We start from the raw sequence: 16,341 nt of genomic DNA, 5'->3' as shown, positions 1-16,341 counted from the left end.
AGTACAAAATGGTAAAAAAAAAATTAGATATGATACAAAATTTCATTAAGCAGATAATAGAAATTTAACTTTTTTTTTTTTTTTTTTTTTTTGGCGGATTGAACTGTGGTTCTTGCTGTGGACTGAACTCTGGCCCTTGCACTTGTCAGGCAAGCACTTTTTCTACTGAGCTATCTCCCAAGCCCTAATAGTTGTTGTATTACATAATGTTATCTTCAAATGAATTGTGTAGGTTAACAAATATAAACCTGAAAAACTGGTTTAGAGAAAGTTATAAAAAATTAATAAGAAGAAAAAAAATTAAGCATTAACTGCTCCTTTCAATAGACCAGCAGAAATCAGCAGCTCCAAGTGTTTCTTATGCCAGCACTTCAGTGAACAGTGGCTCCTTGAACTGGCTTCTTTTCTTTTCTAGGAAGAACTGGAACAATGGTTTGCACCTGCCTCATTGTCTGCAGATTGTTCTTAACTGCAAAGGTATGCCAGATGCTATTGTATACGCTACCTTATCAGTTGAATTTTCTATGTCTGAAATATCATTGGTACAACATTGGGATTACTGTTTGAGGGTAAATAAGGACCAAAATAGAGCATAAGTATTGAGAAGTAAGATGAAAAATGTTCCCATGGAAAGGGGAACAAGGGTTGGAACAGGGATGGAACCAAAACCAAAAAGAGTACAAGAAAACCAGTAGAAACAAAGTTTTATGAAGGGAGAAGAATGATTGAAGTAGAGGAAAGGGATTGGAAAAGAAAGTAATTGCCATATATGATGTACAAGTGCACATTTGCTATGAAGAATGTGATCATTCTGCATGTCAAAGTATACCAATAAAATTAATTTTTTAAAGATTATTTATTGAGTCATAATACTAAGTGAAATTGAAGAGGTGGATTTTAGAAAGCCTGATTTGATGCCTCCTTTTTAACTGGAATGCCAAAACTCTAGGTAACTAACATAAATAACATTATAATGCATTATTTTTAAATAAAAATCATTGCCAAAAATTTCCGTGCTACATGCATCACTAACATTTTAAATACAGGCAGGATCTAGAAGGGGCAGGATGAGGGTCAAATGAGTTTTACAAATGCAAAATCTATAATCAAGATGCTTCACTCACCTTACCACTGGTGGTATAATTTCCTTCTTCATCACAAGAAGAAAGTATAATTTCTTTCTTCATTACAAGAATAATATCAAATAGCCAGGTGTGGTGTCTGATGCCTGCAATCCCAGCACTTAGGAGGTTAAGACAGGAGGATTGCTATGTTTGAAAGTCCAGGCTGGGTTACATAGTGAAGCAAAGGCCAGCCTAGAATATATAGTGTGACCCTGTCTTAAAAAAAAAAAAAAAAAAAAAAGACTCTCTTTCAGAATTAATGGAGAAATATGATACTTCCATGATACAGAACAACTGAAGAAATTCATGACCACCAAACCAGATCTACAGTGTGTTCTGAAAGACATTGCACAGAGAAATCAGTGTTCACAAATCCAGGAACACCAGTAGGAGTAAGCCACCAGGCAGGAAAAGCAACTACACAGGGAAAAGACAAGGAACCAACAGAAGGTAATAATATGACAAGGGTAGATCAATACATGTCAGTTGTAATCATCAATGTAAATAGTCTCCACTCACCAATCCAAAAAAAAAAAAAAAAAAAAAAAGACTGGCAGAATGGATTAAGAAGCAACATCCAACAACATGCTGCATGCAAAAACCACATTTAACTAGAAAGAAAATTCGTAGAACAAAAGTCAAAGAATGGAAAACAATATTGCATATGACAGGAACCCAGAGCAAAGCAGGGATAGCTATTCTCTCTGCAGAATATGTGAGCTTCAAGCCAAGACAGATCAAAGGAGATAAAGAAGGTCTTTACATTCTTATTAAGGGAAAACTCTGAGATTACAGTCATAAATACATGCGCACCAAATACAAGAGCACTTGGCAATAGAAAACAAGTATTAACAGACATGAAAAATCAACTGAGCAGTAACACAACATTAAGGGAGGAAGTTAATGCCCCACTGCCACAAATAGGTGGAGCAACTACACAAAAATCAATAAAGAAATATTAGAACTGAATGAAACCTGTGAACAACTGGACTTAGTAGACATCTATAAAGTGTTCCACCCCAAAACATCATAGTACACTTTCTTCTCAATTCCACATGGGCGAGTCTCTAAAATAGACCATATGCTAGCCCATAGGACATGTGTAAGTGCAAAGGAATTGAAATAATCCTATGCATATTATCTGACCAGAGTGTAATGGAATTGGAAATCAACTGCAAAAGAAATCATAAAATCTTCATAAATACATGGTGTTATGGTTTGTGTCTAGTTGTCCCCGCAAAGCCTCCTGCAGTCATTGAGGTGGCTTCTAGAGTTTGTGATTAATTCATGATCCAATGTGGGGATTATGGGTGTGAGTACTGCTGGGATTATGGGTGTGAGTGCTACACCTGTCCTGGGATGAGTAATCTGCATACAGTGTGAGGAAGGGAGAGGCTTGCTAGCTGCTACAGCCACTGCTCCCCCTTTCCTCTTTGCTGTTTTTCTACTGCCATGAGCTGCTGCCCTCTGCTACATGTGACTCTGTCTTGGAGCCAGCTGAGTATGGACTGAGCTAGCCAAGTATGAAACTTCCACTAAATGTGATCTAAGCAAACCTTTTCTTCCTTAATTTTGGGTGTGGGGTATTTTGTCCCAACAATGAGAGAAAACAACTGAGACACATGGAAACTAAATAACACCCTCTTGAACAACCAATGGATCACAAATACAGCTGAAGAAATTAAAGAGTGTCTACTGCTAAATGACAATTCTGATACAGCATAGCACCATGTATGGGATACAATGAAAGCAATTGTAAGAAGGAAATTTATAGTGATGAAACCCATGTCAGAAAGACAGAAAGAGCTCAAATAAACAACCTAATATTAAATGTCAAAGTTCTATTAAAAAAAGAATAAGTCAAGTCAAAAATTATATGAAGAAAGAAGTGATAAAGAACAGAGCAGAAATTCATGCAATTAATTTGAGATTAAAAAAACAATTCAAAGAATGAATGAATCCAAGCATTATTTCTTTGAAAGATTAAATAAATCAACAGATCTTTAGTCAACCATAGCAAAAAAGGAAGAAAACACTCAAATCATACCATTAGGAATGAAAAGGGTGAAGTCACCACAGATTCTGTAGAAATCCAGAAGATCATCAATACCTACTCTGAGAAACTTTATTCTAATAAAATGGAAAACAGAAAAAATAGACGGATTCCTAGGTACATATGAACTACCAAAGCTGAATCAAGAGATATAAAAATTCTGAATAACCTATTTGGCAATGAAATTGAAAATTTAATTAAAAACCTACCAGCTAAGAAAAGCTTAGGTCCTAACAGATACACATGCATCTGGGTTCTGCAAGAAACTCAGAGAAGATCTAAAGCCATTACTATTCCAACTCTTCACTGAAATGGACAGGAAAATAACACTCTCAAAATCATTTCTAGAAGCAAGTATTATCCTTGCACCAAAACCAAAGAAGGATTTGAGAGAGAGAGAGAGAGAGAGAGAGAGAGAGAGAGAGAGAGAGAGAGAGAGAGAGAGAAAGTGATTGTACATCACTGTACAATCCCCCTAGTGATATGGATGCAAAAATTCTCAATAAAGTGATGACAAACAGAGTGCAGCAAGTCATCAAATGACCAAGCAGGGTTTATTCCAGGTATGCAGTTTGGCCAACTGGAGTAGATAGTCTTTATCTTAATTTGATAAAAGTCCTCTCTGACAAACCAATAGCCAACATCATATTAAATTATCAAAAACTGAAAGCCTTCACTCTAAAATCAAGAACAAGACAGGGTTGTCTGCTACCACTACTCCTATTGAATGCAATTCAAGAAATATTAGCCAGAGCAATTAGACAGGAGAAACAAATAAAAGGTATAAAGATAGGAAAGAAGCTAAATTATTGTTTTTCACAGATGATATGATACTCTACATAAAAGACCCCAAAAATTCCACTAAAAGAATTCTAGATTTATTAAGCAAATTCAGTAGTATATCTTGATACAAAGTCAGCAGTCAAAAATCAATTTCATTCTGTACACAAATTCACTAAGAGAGAAATTACAGAATCCACACCCTTCACAGTAGCATCCAAAACTTAGGAATCAATCTAACAAAGGAAGTAAAAGAGCTATACATTGAAAGCTGCAGTTCTCTGAGAAAGGTTAAAGAAGATATCATAAAATGGAAAGATATCCCTGTTCCTGAATAGGAAAAACCAACATAGTGAAAATGGCCATACTCCCAAAATTGTTACATAGATTTAATGCAACCTTGACCAAAATACTGTTAGTATACCTCACAGAACTGTAGAAAACACTCCTAAAATTCATTTGAAAACAGAAGGGACCTATAATAGCAAAACAGTTCTGGATAACAAGGGCAAGGCAGTAGGCATCACAATCCCTGACTTGAAGTTATACTGCAAAGCTACTATGACAAAATCAGCATGGTACTGGCAAAAAAAAAAATCCCAACAAAACAGACCTGAGGATCAATGGAGCAGATTAGAAGATGCAGACACAACTACAAACGTACTCAACCACCTTATCTTTGACAAAGAGGCCACACATATTCACTGCGGAAAGACAGCCTCTTTAATAAATACTGATGGAAAAACTGGCTTTCCAAATGCTGAACACTAATGTCTACCCATGTCTACCATCACACACTGAACTAAACTAAAAATAGATCAAAGATCTAAATATTAAAACATAACTACTGGAAGAGAAAGTCAGAAGAAATCCTGAAGACATAGGTATGAGCAGAGACTTCATAAACAAAACACGGACCACACCGAAAATACTTCAGAGTCAACAACTTGGACCTCAGACAAAGGACTTACATCCAGAGCGTACAAAGAGTTGAAAAAAATCAGGTCCCCAGATTCAAAGACAATCCAAAAACTGAGCATCTGAAGATGAATACACACTTCTCAGGTGAGGAAATTCAGATGGCGAGGAAATATTTGCAAAACATTCAACATCACTGGTTATTCAAGACATTCAAATTAAAACATAACTGAGATTTCATCTTACTCCATAAAAAATGGCTGTCATCAAGCAGTCAACCATTAAAATATGCTGGAGGTGATGAGGTGAAAAAGAATCTTTCTCCACTGTTGGTCGGAGTGCAGGCTAGCGCAACCACTGGCGAAGTCAGTATGAAGATTCCTCAAATATTAGGGCTAGAGTTTCCATTTGACTCAGCCATTCCTTTTCTGAGTGTCTTCCAAAAGAATTAAAAGCATAATACCACAATGATACACATTCACCCATGTTTATAGCAGCACAATCTGGAACAACTAAATTTTAGAAACAACCCAAATGCTCACCAACTGAGCAATGGATTAAAAAAAAAGGATGTGATCTTTTTATACAATGGAATAGTACTCAGCCATAAAGAAGGATAAACTTGAGACTTTTATAGGTAAATGGGTGCAACTAGAGACTATACTCATAAGATAAATAAATCAGACTTCTATATGTAAACATTGTATCATCTCCCTGGTGTGAGGAATTCAAAGAGTAAATAAGGTCTGAAATGAACAGTAGATATTGTGAAATGGAAAGAAATTGTTCAAAAGGAAAAAATAAAAGATAGCTATACTATTAGCTTCTCTTATTTACTGAAAGGAAAAGCTTGTCCTAATATCATTTGGAGAATTTCTATGTCCATATCTTGTATTCTGACTAACTACTTTAAGGATAATAATACTCAATGTATTAACTATTGTTATCCTCCTATTATTTTGTTCTGAGGAGGCTGGGGAGATGGCTCAGTAGAATAAGCACTTCCCTGGCAAGTGCAAGGTCCTGAGTTCAATCCCCGGTACCACAAAAAAAGAAAAGAATTGATCATGGAATATTTTGTTATGAATTTTTAAAACAATTTTTCCATTAAAAGATGAAGAACAAAAAGAAAAAGAATTCTGAGATCAGTTAGATAAGCTCTCCAAAAGGCCAGGACCCTCCTTAGAATTGTTAAGTGAACTAATGTTCTAACACAGAACACAGTCTCTCATGTATATAGTTATTCCTCCATCGTTGGTATTTAGGAGTTCTGTCACCTTTAGATATTTCTTTCTTTTTATTTTAAAGAGAACATAAAATGATACAAAATTTCAAAACAAGATGATAGAAAATTACCAATGGTTGTCATGTGCATATTGTTATCCTCAAAGTAGTTGCTCAGATTACCAGGTACAGGCATGCAAAATGATCAAACAATATAAGTGCTAAGTGGTCATTTCAATGAGCTAATAGAAATTAATTGTACAATTATCATAGCTATCATGCATGCATGTGTGTGTGTGTGTGTGTGTGTGTGTCCTTCATTTCTCTTTTCTTTTCCCTCATCCCAGCTGTTCGTTCCCTTCACACAGTTCCTTTCCCTTTCACAGTATCTATTGGATCCTTTGGATCGTACCTTCTCTTTCAGGTTCTTACACTAGGGAGATAATACAACGTTTCCATGTGCAGGCACGATTTATTTCACTGATGAGTGTGTCTCTAGTTGCATCCATTAACCTATAAAAGTTAATCTTTCTTTATAGCTGAGTAATACTCCATTATGTAAAAATATCGCATCTTTTTCATCCATTCCCATGTTGATAGGCATTTGGTAGATATTTCTTTGAAGAGAATGTGAGCTGTTTCTATCTCTGCAAGCACGGTTCTCAGTTATCTTCCTGCCAGTCTTGCTGAGAAGTTGCCCATTACAGGACCGACCCCAACAGCCCTTTTCATCCTGTGACCTGTAGTTCAAAGAAGAGAAGCTGCAGGCGCTGCACCATGTCCAGATCTCTAACTCCACCTGCTGCTTTTCTGATTTCTTTCTTTTTCTTTTTTTGGTGGAACCAGGGATTGAACTCAGGCCCTTGCATTTGCCAGGGAAGCGCTTATTCTATTGAGCCATCTCCCCAGACCACTTTTCTGATTTCTAATTTGAGAAACAAAGGTTTTGAAAATGGACATTCTATCCCCATGCCCTGTGCAGGGGCATAACGCTCAGTGGTCCTAGGGCCCAGTCAGTGTGACCGGTGCCTGAGGGTCTGGGGGGCAGGTGGGACAGGGAGGGAGGGAAAAGAAAAAAATGGCATTCTAGAATAGTGTTTTTCAAAGTATAATTGTCATCAGTGAGCTGTGAAATTGAATTACAGGATTCTGAAAAACTTCTTAAATTAATAAGAATGGAGCAGAATAGAAAGTATTAAAAGGGAAGTGTTCTCTGTGTGTCTGTGTGGGTGTGTGAGAGCAAGAGGTTTCTTAACATGGACTCTTGTTTCAAACATAAAATGTTTAGCAGCGCTCTGGACTGATAACTCGGCACTTGTGCTGCAGGCCTGTGTCACTTTTAAATGCACTGTATCCATAACAGCTCACATGATTTCTTTAGAGCTCAGTCTTCTAGTTTATTAAATGGAAGATAGAAATAAAGGCTGGACTAAAAAAAAACCCTAAGGTGCTGGGCATGATGGTACGTGCCTGTAAGCCTAGCACTCGGGAGGCTGAGATAGGCAGAGCTCTGTGATTGCTTTACAGCCTAGGCCAAGACCAGCCTGAACTACAGAGTGAGGCCCTGTCTCCAAAAGACAAACAAAAGAATTTTTAAGGCTTTTCAACTCTCAAATTCCATGTCTTTATGAATTTTGGGGTCTTAGGTGGCTTTATTCACTTCGTTTCTTTGGATAACCTCTACCCAAATGTCACTGGCTTAAGGAAATGATGTGCCTGCATAGATTTTAACAAGGCATGACGTAAGAGAGGGAAGAGTGTGTGGAACCACCAATGTATTAACCCTTTTTCCATAGGAGAGTATTTACTATTTTGGGGAACGACGAACAGATAAAACCAGCAGCACTAAATTTCAAGGAATAGAAACTCCTTCTCAGGTAAGCATTCTTCTTTTGGGGGGAGGGTGGTGGCAAAACGAATAGGTTAGAATTGGCACCTGTTATTTATCTTTTTAGATTCTTCTGTGGCAATGGGCAGCCGCACTTGGGCACCCTGCAGCAGGCCTTGATCCCTTGCAGGAGCTGAGTCATGTTTAAGACCTTTCTCTGCTTGGATAGCGCATTATAATCCCCTGAACAGTCTGCCTTCCATTTTCTATTTGTTGTTGTTCTAGAGGTGACTTTCCAGCGGGGCATGGTGGTGCACATCTGCAATCTCAGCACTCAGGAGGCTGAGGCAGGAGGAACACTGAGGGTTTGAGGCCCATGAGCTTAAGGACAGCCTCAACTACATAGTGAGACCCTGTCTCAACCTAAAAAACAGAAAAGCAAATGATTTCCCTCCAAGCAATAAGGTCTAGTTCCTAAGGCTCCAACCCCTTCAGGCTGTCTCCAGTCACTGGACTTTGATTTTCCTGAACAAAGGAACTGAATCTTTCATAAACCCCTGTTAAGTCATCAAGCAATTGAACCTCCAAGAGATATTGCAAAGACTATTTCTAGATGATTCCTTTCAAGGGGAGAAAAAGTGGGAGATGCTATATTTTGAAAAAGAATTAAAGGAGGACAGATTTTTTTCAAAAATCCTATTATATAGCAGAGGCTGTGGCATGCATACACCTCATTTAATATTTGTAATCCCGTGTGAAATCTATGCCAGAAACATTCTATTGTGGGGATTTTCAAACATACACAGAAGTCAAGTGGACCATATAATAAAGCTTCTTATACTAATCATATCAGCCCATAACCAATGTTTCTTCTATTCCTTTCCACTCCCCTCAATCTCCTGTATATCACTCTTTGCTTTTTCTTTCCCTAAACATAGATTATCATGAAGAAATGCCAGTCATCGATCATTTTACCTCATAAGTATCTCACAATGGCATCTAGCATAAAAACTGAAAACACCTGATTGAACAGCTATCACTATACAAACTTTATCTTATTATGTCCAAGATTGAAATCATGGATGAAAAGGAAGATGTTAGGAGAATGTTTATTGGAAGTAAGGAGAAGAAAAATAGCTTTGTGGTGGTCCCAGAAAATGGGGCGCCAGAGCACTTTCCATAAGCTAACCATGGCATATGAGCTCACCCAAGGGTAGCTCCAATCGGGCCATTGCTGTGCTCAAAATCTACAACGGCCCCTTGCACAGCTCCAAGCTTGATGCCTAGAGCTGGCCCTCTGCCATAAAGCTTTCTCTCACAATGTTCATCTGCACTCCCCCACGCTAGGGCCTTGCTGTTTCGAGGTCTCTTGGCACTTTACACCATCATGCCAGTCAAGTTTCTTTTCCTTCCCAGCCTGAAATTGTCCCTTGCTTTGTCACTTCTTACAGCCTTTTGAGTTTCTTTAGAGACTAAGTCACTGTACATTGTTTTCTAGCTGTTTTGAGTAGGTATTTTATTTCCCATTTAAAGGATTAGCCCATGGCTTACCAATCTTTGTACCCTTTGTATTCCATGCCCAGACCTCCCCCCTAGTAGTGAGTGCCCAGACCTCACTACTTCTTTATTTGTAGTGAGCACCTACTGGGGGGAGCTGTATGAACTTCTCCTGCAAACCCCTTTTAAGCTTCAAGAAGGAAGTGTGAGGACAAAAGCATCCTGGGGGCTTAGTGGGTCCTTTAGTGGAAGGTGGAGAACCTGCTGTGGAAACCAGAAGGATGTTAAGTGCATCTGCTGCAACACCTTTCCCCATGTATCTGCTCTTCCTCTTCCCTTGGCTCCTCATCCAGTCTCCTGAACTTTGGCTCAGAACTAGCACAGCCAGGCCACAACCGCTGCATTTCCTGACTCACTGGCACCAAAAACAACCTTAGGACTGAGCTGCAGCTTTAACACTGGTGTTGTTGAGGCCCAGGACAGAGTGCCCTCTGGTGGGTGATAATTCTTAGCCGCTGCCACAGTCTGCTGCTGCACTGTGGTTCTTTATACTGACCGCATTGCATCTACCCCTTTGTTAGAGCTTGCAAGAGCCTGTTTCAAAATGGTTCTTTCTGTCACTGGCCCCTTAGGCTCATATGCTTAAGTTCATCTGCTTGCTGCTGACCAGATCAGAGTAGGCTATATAATCAGTCTCCTTTTGGAGAAAGGACTTAATTCAAGCTAGCTCCAAGGAAATGCAGTGGCCTATTTGCCTCAAATCACCACTTTGCCACTTACAGGGGTCAAGGGTCTTTTATAGTAAGGAATGGAGCAGGTGACACAGACAGACAGTACAGAGCTTCACACTTGCTTCATGACCTCCAGCCATCTTCAGCTCCTCCTCTTTCAGCAGGCTCCTGGTCTCCCAGGGCTGGCACCTTTGTATTCCGTCACTTATTTAGGGCTGGGCAGAAGAGGGTTTTGGCTGTGGGCTCAGCAGGAAAAAGTTTAGGGAAGTTGCTTATCTCTAAAAGGAAAAAAAAAAGTCTAATTTTTAAAATTCTGTTTCCCTTGCCAGTTACATTTCTAGTGGAAATTATGCCACTTAATCTAATTAGCACTGTCCAATTGATTCAGCATTGTAAGTCCGCGGAAAACCTTGTGGGTGACTTGCCAGAGGGAAATGATGAGGCTAGGAGAATTCCAGGGCTTCCTTGCAAAAGCAGAAGTGGAAAGTGGAAAGTGAAAAGACACTGTACCCAGCAGGAACAAAGACTGACTGCCCTCCTAGACCACGAGGAAGGCTTTCCCTGCAGGGCTCGCAGACACCTTCCTCCCATTAGTGGGACGAGGCTGTAGCACATCATAAACCTTCCCTTGACTTGGTCACAGTGAAGTTTTATACCCAGGTCGATAGTATTGTGGCTGTGCTGTTCTTAGTTCTAATCAGTTGCGCTTTAAGTACAGGTAGCCCCTTGCCCGGGAACTGGTTCTTTCCATGTCCCTTACCCACAGCATGGGGCAGCATACATTAAAATGCTGGGTGATGCAATGCTGACCTATAAATAGATGTACCCTTTATGTAAATGTGCCTTTAAAGAGTTATTTGCAAAAAGAAAGAAGGGAAAGAGGTGAGAAGAGGAAGGGATTGTGGGAGGAAGGAGGGACCCAGGGAGGAAGAAAACGAGGAAGGCTGACTTTAAACTTTTCATCCCCACTTAAGTCAAAGCTTCTGTTGCTTTACAGAACAGATACGTTGACTATTTTGAGAAACTGACAACTTTGTACAACAGGACTCTTCCTCCTAGAAAAGTACTCAAGATAAAAAAATTCATTATTTATTCAATTCATGGTAAGTGCCATATTTACAATGGAAGGATTGGGCAGGAGGGCCAGGGTTCCCACTAACTGAAGGAGCTTTGCTCATCATTGAAGATACAGGTAATCTTAGCTCCACTGCCGTCTCCGTCCACTCCTTCTGTTGTGAACTCTTCTTGCCCTGAAGCCGCCCGTGGCCAGTGACGTGTGGTTGTGTCCTCAGCCCTTTGCTGTCCTGCAGCTTCCTTTTGTTGCTCCTCAGCTCAGGGCTCATCTTGGCCAAGGTGCCCGATACCATTTTCTCACCTGCTCCTTTCAGAGGCCCTTGTCCCCTGTCACCCCTTCTCCCTTCCCCCTCTCTCCTCCTGTAACCCTCTCTCATCTCCATCAAGATGCCTTAAATACCTGAAGAACAAGCATTTTCCTTTATTTTCTGCCAATTTAGCTGCTTCTAAAATGTCAGGATATAAATGGACCATTTTGTAGTAGAAAAAATATATATATCTGTATATACAAAATAGCATAAATATACAGCTACTTTCTCTTAGTTCAATGAGAAGAAGGTTTGAACTAATAGTGTTTAGACAAGATATCATGTCTGTATCTTATACTACAAAGACAACAATATGCAATGTATTAATTATTATAACTGTACTACTAACATGCTTTGAAATTATTCATTGCTACTTCTTTCTCAATAAAATTATTAAAATATTAAAAAAAGGTATGGAAAGGGCTGATATGACTGATGAGGGTAGAAATCATGCATGTTGATCACCTGGCTCTGATATCTGTCTTGCATGTACACATAAGAAAGATAAAATTAGACTATAGAGAGTGTTTTTTCATGTGTTGCAATAAATGTCCTTTAGCATTACATGAAAAAATCAGTAAAACCTTCTATATTAATGACATGATTACTTCAAACTTTTGTTAGGTTGATGAATTTTAAAATGAAAAATGTTCAAAAGAAAAAAATAAAAATAATACAATTTCAGGAAAGAGGAGAAGCTGTGACTGAAAATTACCCTCACCCAGGAAAGCAGACAACTGCTCAGATTGTTCTTTTCTGGGATGTGAGAAAAAGAGCAGGGAGAGGGCACAGGCTCCAGCCCTGTCTGTTTCTCCACCACTCTCTGTGCTGCTGCCCCCTTCGGGCAAAGGGAGGCAGCAGGAGGCCTAAGGCTCTGAGCAGAGGCTGAGCCAGCCACATGCCCAGGAGGTGCTGAGCACGGGACTTGGTAGGCCATGGTGCAGGGTGCTAGCATCCGCCCAGATAGCTTAGGATGCCCAGCCTTCCGAGGAGTCACAAAGATAAGATCTAGACATATGTTCTTTGATATTTTATCCAATTACTAAAAGCCTTTAAAATGGACAATTGCTCATTAAATTGTAAAGTGCTTTTTTTTCCAAATCACTGACATAGGTTAGTTTCCCCCAGGAATTTTAGTGGAGAACTGAAACAGATTAGGAAGGTTTCTGGCTTTGTTTGGGGTGTGGGGGGAGTTTGGGCCTAATTTCTGAACAAGCACTGTGCAGGCTGAGTCTTGGAATCCAGCCTGCTCTGGCAGGTGACTGCTTGAGAAACTGTGTGAAAAGGCGCTCTAGACTGTAAACCCGATACGAAGCCCACCAGGCCACATCGCAGGACCCGTGTGAATTGCCAGGCACAGAGCCTTGCCGTTGGGCTGCCTCGGGACCCCACTGAGGCAGAGCTCTCCGTTGGGGAGGAGGGGAGATGCAGTCTCCTGGAATAGATGTTAGGAGCCCGGAAACAGCTTTGTCTTGCTGCCTTTCCTGCTGCTGGAGCACTTTCTTCCACTAAGAAATTTATTTATTTATTTATTTATTTATTTGTATTTAGTGCAGAGCCTACACGGTCTACAGGGTCATACTACACAGATGGGACTTGTAGTGATCCACCTGTTCTCAGCCTCCCAAATGCTGGGATTACAGGCACACACCACCACATCCCATTTCAGTCATCTCAGTGTGCCCCAGGGCGGGGCCAGCACACCCGGGGATCGAACCTCAGCTGCTGAAATCTGCCTAAGCAAGCGCTATAATCTACTGAGCTATCTGGCCGGCCCTCCACAAAGAAATTTAAACCCAGCTGTACAAGCAACTCTGTAGTTTGACAGCATGTATTAAGCTTGGGTGTGTACGCTGCCTCTGTTTCTCCTGTTTCCAATGGGATTAACCGTATGAATACAAGTATGTGTGCAGACCAGAAGCATTTAGTTTTATCGGGCTCCTGTTACTGTAAAAAATACTTGTGATGCATCAACTTACAGAGATAAAAAGCTTTGGTAGTTGGGCTCACAGTTCGGAGCCTTCAGCCTATGATGAGCTTGCCCTGTTGCTTTGGGTCTGTGGAGAGAGGGAGAATACACAATGGGTCAGACTACATCCTGGCCAGGGTGCAAAAGAAGGAAGAGGGTGGGGTCCCAAGGTCCTCTTCAAGGGCATGGCCCCCACTGCCCTCAGAGCTCCCACTAGAAGGGCTGGCTTGATAGCTCAGCTGACTAAAGTGCCTGCTTAGTCAGGGACTGGAGTTCAATCTCTGGCCTGCAGTGCTGGCCCCGCTCTGAGGCATGCTGAGAGAGTGATTGAGACTGGGTGTGGTGGCTAATCCCAGCACTTGGGAGGTTGAAAACAGGAGGATCCCTACAAGTCTGATCTGTGTAGTGAGACCCTGTAGACCCTGTACTAAAAACATTTTTAAAAATCTCCCAGTAGGCCCCATCTCATAAAGTTTTCTCCCACCTCCCAATAATGCTACACTTAACTTGGTTTAAAATGTTTAAATATATGAGAATTGAAATCAATACTGAGTCCTTGGCATGTGGTAATTCCTTGATTTCATTTATTCCTACATTTTAAGTGATTTCTGGTAGACATCAGAGGAAGGGAAATCTGCAACCAGAATGGCTCAGAGGGAACTGAGGCAAGAGACAACAACTCCTAATGGCACATGGGTAACCGGGTGCTAACGAAATGAAATGAAATGAAGACAGAATATGAAATGAAAAATTAAGACTGAATAATGTATGACTTATTAGAATATTTGTTCAGGTGATATATGCAGGGTTGAAAGGAAAGAGGATGAAGTTAATTGGAAACCATGTTTAAAAGTTTAAATTAAAAGTTTCAGAAAGCAGTTCTCTGGGGAAGTGCTAAAGGAAGTGGGGTCATTTGGAGGGAATGTGTGTAGGTGAGCGCTGCACAGCAAGAGAATGCTTGGGTACAACTGTCCTCTATTTCCAGAGATTGCTTTAGAAACTAGATTGAAAGCAGGGCAAAAGGAGTTTAGATTATCTGCTATTTAAAAATACCATCCTTAGAAGTCTGAAGAAAGAAAGATAGTAGCAAGAAGAGTTGCAAGTCAACTTCCTGAATTTGTTTTTTTCTAGGTAGGTAAAGCAGTGGGATTCTCTCAGAAGCTGAACTACACGTTTTTCTTTCTGTCCAGTCTAAAACATTCTGCTTTGGGAGTCAGAACTGGCCTTGAAGGCTTCTCTTTCAGAGACAAAATCCTTGGAGGACCAAATGATTAAATATCACCATCCTGTTAACTAGGATCATTTTTCTCTTTTAAATCTACTATGTCAATTGCAAGACATTTTGACTTTGTTGTAACCGGCAAATCTTTTTAATTGTGCTTAGGTGTTGGTAAAGGCAATGGGAGTGATCTCAAGGTGCAGATCACACTGCAGCAGGAGATTGTCTTTTCCTGTTCTTCCTCCAACTACAGGGTAAGAGAAAGCACATGAACTGAAAGTTCAGTGTTGGTTTGAAATCTCAATGCCAATTAGCATGCTGCTTTTCCAAACCGTGATTTACCCCAAAGAGATGCCGTGTTGCTTTCAGGTTCCTGATCTACCTTCAAGATGCTGAGTTTGGATGCAAATTAGAATCCCCTTTACCTCATTTTTCAAAATAGTTTTTTAAGGCCATTTCCCAGAATAGACCAGCTCAGAGTGTTGCTCTGCCTTCCTTTTGCCCGCAAAGGCTGAACACATCCCCAGGGACCTGTCAAGATTTCAAACTCACTTCAATTCTTGGCCGGTTACCTTCTTGGTCTTTTTATCTTTAATTATATATAGCATTGATTCTAAAATTTTAGTATACCTGAAAATTACTTAGGAGCTCATAAAGACGCAGGTTCCTAAAACTACACTCCCTAAGCATTCCTTCTGGAGTCTGCAGTTAGGCCCAGGTGTCTGTGGTTGAGGGGGGTCCTCATGGCGCTGTGGGCTGTGCCCTGAGAGCCGCTGCAGTAGTATACTTAGGGGCTGAGAGAAATCTCTGTACCCAAAGCACTGGGGCTGGAAGCCGTGCTGCTAAAAGATGGAAGTGCTTAATACTATAGGCTCTTGCTAAAACAGTAAGAAAGCTTTCTTCATAAATCTCGTGTTTTAAGTTATCAACATTATTCTCCCCAACCCCTTTTGTTTTGGCCTCCTTGTCTGAGGACATTCACAGGCCTGCTCCTTAGCTTTCTTTTTTTTTTTTTTTAAATATTTAATTTTAATTAATTTCTGAATGTTGTTTTGTCTTAATTTTTGTTTGTGATTTATACTGTATCTTTGACTTACAATCTCCTTATAAGATGTGGTATGATATTTTCTCCTAGTATTAGAAACTTTAAAATGTGCATTTCCATTTTCCATTGACTTTATATTACTTCTTCCTTGTCTTTTATGCACACATACAGACTCACACATATATGAAAAATATGCATATAAATTGATATAAGATCGATATTGTTTTGTGGAAATCTTCAATGACCTTTTAATAGGGTTCATCTAATATATTTTAGGCAATGTTGCATAACTACCATTTTAGATAGACACCTTGTTTTTCTTGTGGAACTGGTGGTTGAACTTAGGCCCTTTCGCTGCCAGGGAAGTGCTTATTCCACTAAGCCATCTCCCTGGCCCCTATAATTACCATTTTAGAGCTCTTTATTCTTTATCCAGGACCATGCAGCAACTTATCTTGCCTTCTGGATTATGATCTTTGTTATTTTCTATATGCTACATCTAGAGGTATTAAAATATTTTGAGTTTGTATAACTGTTATATATTTTACTCTTAGTTTTCAAAGCTATGTTT

General features: G+C 39.9%; 1 protein-coding gene across 3 annotated transcripts in view; it reads left to right on the top strand.

The window, feature by feature from the left end:
- The window catches only part of LOC111813719 (phosphatidylinositol 3,4,5-trisphosphate 3-phosphatase TPTE2-like), a 75,114-nt gene that overhangs the window by 27,682 nt on the left and 31,091 nt on the right, over positions 1 to 16,341 (top strand). For 2 of the 3 annotated variants that reach the window (XM_023705285.1, XM_023705284.1), the window contains 4 exons: positions 416 to 477; positions 7,896 to 7,976; positions 11,153 to 11,258; positions 14,903 to 14,979. In XM_023705285.1, the coding sequence (XP_023561053.1) occupies positions 416 to 477; positions 7,896 to 7,976; positions 11,153 to 11,258; positions 14,903 to 14,979 (326 nt within the window). Of the gene's footprint in view, positions 1 to 415; positions 478 to 7,895; positions 7,977 to 11,152; positions 11,259 to 14,890; positions 14,980 to 16,341 lie in introns of all 3 variants that reach the window. The other variant, XM_023705282.1, reaches the window with a different exon arrangement.

The sequence above is a fragment of the Octodon degus genome, unplaced genomic scaffold (genome assembly GCF_000260255.1).
Source record: "Octodon degus isolate 3935 unplaced genomic scaffold, OctDeg1.0 scaffold00216, whole genome shotgun sequence".
In the NCBI taxonomy this organism is placed as follows: Eukaryota; Metazoa; Chordata; class Mammalia; order Rodentia; family Octodontidae; genus Octodon; species Octodon degus.
Note: the sequence above shows the minus strand (reverse complement) of the source record. Positions and strands in the feature narration are given on the sequence as shown.